Raw genomic sequence first — 9340 nt, 5'->3', positions numbered from 1 at the left:
GTTTGGCAAGCAGACTAGGACACATTTCAAGTCAAAGGAGCTCTCCTCATCTAGACCTCTGGAGCTCATTCACATAGATATTTGTGGCCCAACTAGAGAAAAAACATGAAAAGGAGAAGGGTATTTCATGCTTCTCATTGATGACCTTACCAAGGTCACTTGGATTATGCTCTTAAAAGAAAAATCAGAAGTGTTCAAACATTTAAATAAATTTAAAGCTCAAGTAGAAAATGAGAAAGACTTAAAGATAAAATGATTAATATCAAACCAAGGGGGAGAGTACTCCTCAATAGAGTTTGAGGAATTTTTTGAAGAGCGCGACATCAGAAGGAAGTAGTACTAAGTGGCAAGAACTCCATAGCAAAATAGAGTAGTGGTGAGGAAGAACAGAACAATTCACAAAATGGTTAGAGAAATGTTGGATGAAGCAGGTGTGTCTCACATCTTCTAGGGAGAAGCAACACAGGTATTAGTGTATCTGTCAAATAGAACTCAACTCAGGTCTAATAGTAATAAAACTCCCTATGAGCCATGGAATGGAATACCTACATGAGTTAAACACCTCATGTGAAAATAACAACAAGAAATGTTAAAAATATCATCTAGAAATTCCAATTTAATTTGTCCTTGAATTAAATTGAGAATTAAAATTGTAATTATTTTCTCATAGCAACTTGTAAATAGTTAATTAAGTTTAATTAACTTAATTAGATTATGAATTTTGAGTTGGAAGTCTTTCTATAATCATGTATATGTTCTCCCTAAATTTTAGGGGTCCAGGATGAATTTATTTGAGTTGTAATTAAACTAAATTAGTTTACTGAGTTATGGTCAGTTAAATTAGTTCTAACTTTTTTTTGAACTAATAGAGGACTAACAGTCAGTTAATGCATAGGTGCATCCACAAGTGTTACTCCAGTTAACTGAATATTCCCTCATGAGAAACTCATGCATGTGAGTTCGGAGAAAAAACCCAAGGACAGTGTACTGTCAATTGTATGATTTACTGAGTTGTAAATATCATGCATGCAATAAGAGAAGGACCTATGTTTGGATTGCACAGTTATAGAGTGAGGATTTCCCTTTAAATACAAGCTAATTCTCTCAGGAATTATGTAAGGAATTAGAATCTTGGAGGCTTGGAAATTTGGCTACGTATTTGCCAAAGGAGGTCATTAGGTGAAGGATAGGAAATACTTGTGCAGGTTGAGTTGAAGGTTGAGCAGAGCATATTGTATTCATCCAAATTATTTGATCAAGAGTGCAAGGAAATAGGGGCTTGGAGAGCTATTGAATAGACTAAGGATTTGGCATGAGATAGCTTATGAGTTGAGAGTTGATTATACTTATGTAGGGTTTTTTCTTGTGAGAACAAGCATTGTATTCTCATGTTGGATTTATAATTAATGCAATATAGATAGTAGGGGTTTTGAGCTGTGGCTTTCCCCAGATACATATTGTGCTATGTGCCATTGATTATCTTCCTCTTGTCAATTATTGTTTTCATCGATCTTTATGGGCTTCCGATGTAAAGAGTATAGTAGATTCTTGTCTTGTGTTTTAGGAAATTACATGAGCTATGAATCTACAAGAAAATCTACATGGTATCAGAGTTTATTACAGTATAGTAGAGGATATTTCGAAGTTTTTGAGTTCAGGGTTACAAGTGAAATTTGAATTTGCAATACATACTTCAGGATCGACAGATGGCATTCTACAGTTTGCGGCTTGAGTATGCCTTGGATGGAAGCTCAAATCACATAGCCTAGAAGGACAGGATGGAGGTCATGTTGGAGGATAATGGCTTGAAGGAATTCATTATAGAGTTGAGGCTTCTGTGATCCATAACAAGTTTGCGAGAGATTTTTCGGTGAAAATCACATGATAAACCATTTGTCGACGCGTTTTGAACCAACCAGTGTGGTTCATCATCAGGACAAGGGAAGAAATAGATCCAGCTAAGCATGTTAAATAGTCTGTGCAGAGACTCCAACGGCTAAATCGACCAATGGCTAATTTTGACCTACGGACCCAAGTCAAATTAATAATCATTAATTTAATATTATTATTATTTTTAATATTAATACATAATTTTTTTTTTAATATATATATATATATATATATATATATATATATATATATATATATATATATATATATATATATATATATATATATATTAAAGTTATGATATTAGGTTGTTAATAAATAAAATACTTATAGTGGTTAGTTTAAGAGAATACACTTATTTATTTAAATTATTTACTAAATATTGTTAATATAAAACATAAATATATATAATAATATGTTGTTAAGGATTTTTCGATGGTTATCTTAAAAAGTAATTTATTAATAATATATATATATATATATATTTTAATTAAAATCATAAAGTTAAGGATAAAATATAAATAATTTAAATGGTTAGTTAGAAAAGGTAATTTATTTAATTTAATTTAATTATTTATTATTATATATTAATAGTATAAGTAATATTTAGTTTAATTAAATTATTTATTAAATATAATTAATATTATATTAGTAATATAGTCTTGATATTGACGGAAGGATGGAGACCGCGCGATCTGGGTTAGGCTAGGGTTTCTGAAACCCTGCAGCTGAAGGAACTCGCCGCTCTCCGTTACTCTTCCACCGCACCTGCTCCATCCGTCCGTTTATGCTGCCGACACTGTCTCCGTCTGGCTGCATCACGAACCTCGGGGTTTTGTTTTACCTGAAGCTGTGTTAACCTAGCTTACCTGTGGCGGTTTCTCATCGAACCTTCAACCGCTACATGTCTTTTTCGCCGGGATTATCTGCTCCGCTTTGTGCTCACCGTTCCGAGGCGCCGTTAGCCATGGATGACCTGGAGACCGTCGACTACTCCGCTGACCCCTTGGAGGGGGTCTCCATCTGGCGAACCCCAATGGCCAGCTCAGAAGGTATGTACTACGACGACTTCTCTGGGCATTACTCACAGTTTTCGCATGGTGAATCCTCCAGATCTCTGCCGGTGGTCCTCCCGGATGAACCTCCCACCTGGCCGGCTCTTTCGACGCCCCCTCACTCCCCGGCGACCCTTGGGTTTGTTACTGGATGCCTTAACCCCAACCCGGGTTTAGACCCTCGGGCAGCTGGCTCATCTCACCGCCAAGCACATAACCCTAACCTGACACTATCCTCTTCCGGTCCCTTGGGTTATCTTGGTCCCTCCTCTGGCTGTTTTACCTCCGTACCCCCGCTCTCGGGCCCCCTCTCTGGGTTTACTCACGATTCCCCTGCCGGCATCCCTGCCCCCCATCAGTTTTCGGCTCCCCCTCATATCTCTTCTCCGGCTTCTGGACATCCGCAGAACCCTCCCCCTCCCGGTGGCCCTAAAAGGAAATCTAAGTGTTTCAAATCAAGAGAAGTTGATTATTTCCTCAGACTGGAAGAGGACATACAGTGGGGCGAAGCGATGGATTTTGCAGATCGAGTTTTAGTCGGCCGTATTAGGGGACGCAGCTATTCGGCGGCACGATTGAAGGCATGGGCTACCGAGATTTGGGGACATCACTTGGTAGACATCCCATTTGTGCAGACATTTGTGAGAGGATGGTTCGCACTGAGATTCGCGCGTGCCGACCACACAAACTGGGTTCTGTCCTCACATTGGCATTTTGACCATGCGCCTGTGCTCCTTAAGCGATGGACACCCTTGTTTGATCCTGAGACAGAGCAGATTGGGGTTGGACCTATTTGGATTCGTCTTCCAGGTCTTCCTCTACAATATTGGTCTGAAGAAATCTTCAAGCGCATAGGTAATGCACTCGGAACATACATGGGATATGATAAATCTTATCTTCAGACGGGCATGATGTCCTATGCTAGGATTCTCATATTCATGGACACCAGGGGTGGACTGTATGAATTCATTACAATACAGTGGAAAGACACGGCTCGACGGCAGATTATCGACTATGAGGGCATCCCATACCGCTGCCGCAGATGTCACAAAGTTGGGCATCTCTACAAGGATTGCCCACTGCTCCGGAAATCACAAAGGAATGAGAAGGAAGAGGCTCCTGAACCTACTCGGTCGATCCCACTGGAACAGCATCCGGTTCAGCCACCAGAGGATCATCAGCGCACCCACGAGGATGAGGCACCTCAGGAAGAGCCAGGGCCTGCGTGCGTGGACATCGAAGCACCCTCCTCGGCACCGCCATCATCCTCTGAGGTACCGGAGCATACATTGCCCCCCCGGTGGACTCTGCGGTTTCGGGTATGTCATTACCTCTTTCCTCTTTATCAACTCATGCATCCTGCACATCATCAGTCTCACTCTCATTTCCATCTGTTGCATCACATTCATCACCCTCACACACACAAACATCCCTCACTTGCTCGATTCCTCCCCCACCTCCGTTGGCTCCCCCCTCACTGATCACATCATCTTTGGTTAATTCCGGGCCATCTCCTCGCTATTCCCTTCGTCCTCGGGTCAAAGACCGAGGACCTGATGTTGTTGGGCTCGACCCTATTACTTCCCCCATCTCTCACAAGACCTCTCGAGGTCGTCCATCCCGCATTACTAAAGCGAGGCACACTGCGGACGAGGAGGTCGCCCTTGGGCGACAACAAACTATTTTTGGGGCCCTTAGAGCAAAGGACGGCCCTCCTCCTCCCCCCTCATGAAGATTCTCTCATTCAACTGTAGAGGGTTTGCTAGTTCAGCCAAAAAACTAGCGCTGAGGAGGTTGTTAACCTCGGCTCACCTGGATATTATCTTCCTTCAGGAAACCCTCTGCCGGGCGGACTACCTCATTCATTCGTTAACCTCTTGGCTCCCGAACTGGACTTTCCATGCACTTGATGCATCTGGGAGATCAGGAGGCCTGGCTATAGGGGTCTGCAATAAGACAGTGGACATATGCAATTTTTGGGGAGGCAGAGGCTTCATAGGCCTCGACATCTATGATCATTCATTTGAGAGGGACTTTCGCATCATGAATGTCTATGGACCCTGCTCTGACCGGGCTTCTTACTGGAGAACCTTACTTGGATCTGAGCTTCTTCAAGCGGACAACATAATTTTAGGAGGGGACCTAAACTTCTCCCTGGGCTATTGTGAATCCTGGGGGCACATGGCACAAGTTGATACCCTCTCAGATACCATCTCCTCCCTATTAGATGATCACCACTGGGTAGACATCCCATCTGCTCGTCTACAGTACACCTGGACAAATAATAGGAGTGGAGATCAGAGTTTGGCCAGAAGACTCGATAGATATCTGATCAAAGAACAGTTATACAATGAGCTACCCAGAGCTCGTCAATGGGTGGGATCTGGTGGATTATCCGATCATAGGCCAATTTTCCTGGAGGCTGATGGACTCGCTCACAAAATTAAGAGCCCCTACAAATTCAATGCTACCTGGCTACAAGATCCTACATACATTCAGCTGGTCCATGAATACTGGCAGAACAACCCTATCCGAGAGGAGGAGGAACTCTCTGCTGGATTTGTTAGGAAGCTTTCAGAACTTAAGCAGATCACAAAAAATTGGGCTCACCAGAAGCGGATCCAGGATAACCACACTCTCAATGAGGCGGAAAGGGTCATCTCTGAGTATGAAAATTCTACAACAGGGATCTTCAACACTCCAGAGAGCAAGGAACAGTATAACAATCTTCTCGCCAAGCGCTCTCAAATATTGAAGGAAAGAGAAGATAGTTGGAGACTAAGGAGCAGGGCTATTTGGCTCACTGAGGGAGACAACAACACGAAATTTTATCACAAATTCGCAAATGGTCGTAAAGCCATCAATACTATCTGGGAATTAAAGGATGATCGTGGCCACACCATCTCTAACCAGCAGAACTTGGCCAGGCTTGCCACTGAGCACTTCAAGGGTATCTACAGGGCGCCCGGGAATGTCAACATATTGGAGATCATGAGAGTGGCAGAACTCTTTCCTAGATATGTGGATCAGGAAAATTCGGAAGAAATACAGAAGGAGGTGACCATGGACGAGCTGGAAGCCACATTGAAATGGTTCAAAAAGGATAAAAGCCCTGGCCCTGACGGTTGGACCATTGAATTCTACATCTCTTTTTTCGACATTCTGGGCCATGACTTATTGAACATAGTGGAGGACAGCAGGAGAAGAGGTAGGATTTCAGCGGCCATCAAATCCACCTTCATCGCCCTCATTCCCAAGTCAAATGACCCGATCTCCTTTGATGATTTCCGCCCCATATCACTCTGCAATTGCCTCTATAAGATCATTGCGAAGATTATTGCAAACCGCCTTAAGCCCATCCTCTCACAGCACATTTCATCTGAACAATTTGCTTTCCTGCATCATAGACAGATCCACGAAGCCATCGCCACAGCACAAGAGCTCATGCATACTCTTCAGATCAAAAAGCAGAAAGGAATGATTCTCAAAGTAGACCTCTCTAAGGCATTTGACAGAACAAACTGGCTATACCTTAGGTTGTTGCTTACGCATCTTGGTTTCCCATATGATTTCATCAAATGGACGATGAGTTGCATCACTGATGTATCCTACAGTGTCCTCCTCAATGGAGAAGCCACTCCTTTTTTCACTGCTGAGAGAGGACTCAGGCAGGGATGTCCCCTCTCACCGCTGCTTTTTCTCCTAATCATGGAAGGATTGAGTAGGATAATATTATCCACCAGAGATCGGCACCAAATAACGGGCATCAAATTAGCGGATAATTTTTTCCTTACTCACCTACTTTTCGTTGATGACATTCTCATCTTCCTGAATGGCAGCATCGGTGACTCATCATCATTACATAACTCCTTCCTTCTCTTCCAACAGGCCACTGGGATGCAGATCAACAATAATAAATCAACTATCTCATCGGTTGGGTGCTCAGTACATGAAATCACATTTGCCACACAGCGCTTTCCATTTGTCACCTTGGACTTAGCGGATGGGATAAAGTACCTTGGTTTTCATCTGAAACCATCTGGCTATAGAATCGCAGACTGGTTATGGCTCATTTCAAAAGTGGAGAAGCGGCTACAAGTCTGGTACCACAGATACCTATCACGGGCGGGCAGACTTGTACTCATCAAAGCTGTAATCGAAGCCACCCCTGTCTACTGGATGGCCCTTGCTTGGATACCAAGGGGCATCCTGAACAGACTACAGAGTATATGCTGTAGATTCCTATGGAAAGGTCACCAGACGGGGCGTTTATTTGCATGGGTGAAATGGGAATCTATTACTAAGCCTAAAAGATGGGGTGGATGGGGCTTAAAGAGACTAGCCATTTTCTCAAGGGCATTGGCGGCCAAGCTCGGTTGGAGCTTACTCACTGCAGACAGTCTCTGGACTCGGGTAGCATATACAAAATATATCAAGCCGCTATCAATCCTAGATTGGATCTGTACTCGACACGGAAACAATCATCAAGTCTCCAACATCTGGAAAGCTGTCATCGACACTATCCCCCTGCTGCGTGATGGGATCACATGGAGAATTAAAGAAGGAAATGTTGTACGTGTTGGGGTGGACCCATGGGTTGGATGTGGGAACACTCACAGACTACCAGCAGAACTCATCCATCACCTCCACGATAGAGGCATCACTCATATCAAGCATATTGGTGATCAAGCTAATTCCTCTTTCCTACATCAGGCTTGGTTATCAGCCAGAGCCCTTGACCTGCCCAATCAATGGATAAATGACTGGAAGGATTTTACTACTGCCCTCACACAAGCACAGATCAGACTTACAGAGGGACCAGATGAGATCATCTGGGCACACGCTAAGCATGGGGCATACACTCCTAAGCTGGGTTATCTCAGACTCATGGAGTCTTACAAGCCACCTGATGTTCAACCTACCTGGAAGGCGATTTGGAAACTTAAAGCGGCGCCCAGAACGAGACTTTTGATGTGGAATATAATTTTTGATAAAATCCCTACAGGCTCTAATCTCATGAAGCGGTCCTTCCATGGACCCTTCCGCTGTCACCTCTGTCTCAACGCTGAAGAAAGCACAGAGCATCTGTTCCTAACTTGCAGCTCGACCAAATCCTTTTGGCAATCATTATCATCTCATATCCCGCTTCTGAAAGATTGGCACGGGAGCAACCTAAAGGAGGCATGGTCAAACTGGTGCATTGAGCATTCAAGTAAGGCCAAAAATCTGCCTCTGCTGGCTTGTTGGGCTATATGGATAGCCCGTAACCAATCTATCTTCAATCTTAAAGCGCCCCACTGGCCTTCGGTCATTCTCCACACGGTGGCTGATTTTAACATGATACCTGAGGAAGACCAATCCTCCCCACCGAGAACTCTTAGACCTGTTCCCATTGATACATCAAAGCCGTGGGCTTTTTTCGACGGTTCAGCCCAAGATGATGGCTGCGGGGGGGGAGCCATACTACACCTCGATAACAGGCATTGTTACAAAATCCAAATTAATCTGGGGAGAGGCACAAACAACTTTGCAGAGCTTAGCACAGCCAAGCACATTATTCACTTTGCTATACATAAACAATGCAGACACTTACAGATATTTGGTGACTCCAAAATAGTGTGCAATTGGCTTAATAATGCATCTATTTGTCATGCTTTTTCTTTGAGGCATATTCTAGATGAAGCTAAGCGATTGATCACCTCATTTGAATCCTTTGTCTGTCAACATATCTACAGGGAACAAAACACCACTGCAGATCAGCTCTCCAAAGAGGCAGCGCACAGAATAGGTGAAGATTGGTGGATACAAGAGGAAGTTGACGGCACCTTTTATCAGTATTATCACCGCCCCTTTGATGAACATATGGAATAATGGCTATAATAGCCATTGTCACTTGCAGTTTTTTGCTTATTACAGAATGTAGATACAGCAGAACAGTACATATTTTGTTTTTATTACAGCAGCATATAATGCTCTCTGCGAAGAGCTAGCCTCATTTTTGAACATAGTTTTGACTTATTTGGTATGCTCCCTGCGTGGAGATATTTTGTTTATAGACAGTTATAATTTGAACTCGACAGGCAAAAGCCTGCATATGGATATGCTTCGGCATCTGCAAAATGTAATTTTCTTAACTTTAATGAAAATTACGACTTTTTCCCAGGGGAAAAAAAATATAGTCTTGATATTAATATATTATTAATATTAGTGGTCAAAATATTTTTATTAATTAATATTATTATTATTCTTAACATTATCATTATTTATGGAAATAAGTTAAATTAGGTCAAATATATAGATAAATAAAATACTTTTAATGGTTAGTTATAAAAAACTTTAATTTACTTTAATTTATTTAAATTATATATATATATATATATATATATATATATATA

At 42.3% G+C, this 9340-nt stretch overlaps 1 protein-coding gene across 1 annotated transcript; it reads left to right on the top strand.

The window, feature by feature from the left end:
• Positions 1 to 2794: 2794 nt before the first annotated feature.
• Positions 2795 to 8816, top strand: LOC149165043 (uncharacterized). Its single transcript, XM_089429688.1, has 2 exons — positions 2795 to 4264; positions 4779 to 8816. The coding sequence occupies exons 1-2, from the start codon at positions 2795 to 2797 to the stop codon at positions 8814 to 8816; spliced, it is 5508 nt and encodes a 1835-aa protein (XP_089285814.1).
• Positions 8817 to 9340: the final 524 nt, after the last annotated feature.

This window comes from Pinus tabuliformis, chromosome 5_1, assembly GCF_031772625.1.
Source record: "Pinus tabuliformis cultivar Carrire ecotype Pingquan chromosome 5_1, CPIR1, whole genome shotgun sequence".
Lineage (NCBI taxonomy): Eukaryota > Viridiplantae > Streptophyta > Pinopsida > Pinales > Pinaceae > Pinus > Pinus tabuliformis.
Note: the sequence above shows the minus strand (reverse complement) of the source record. Positions and strands in the feature narration are given on the sequence as shown.

What these genes read in the sequence shown, in the direction of transcription:
- LOC149165043 (XM_089429688.1), top strand. Translation starts at nt 2,795, where the DNA reads ATGTCTTTTTCGCCGGGATTATCTGCTCCGCTTTGTGCTCACCGTTCC. An exon ending in GGTGGACTCTGCGGTTTCGG is followed by an intron (nt 4,265 to 4,778) that starts GTATGTCATTAC and finishes ATCTTCCTTCAG; the next exon opens with GAAACCCTCTGCCGGGCGGA.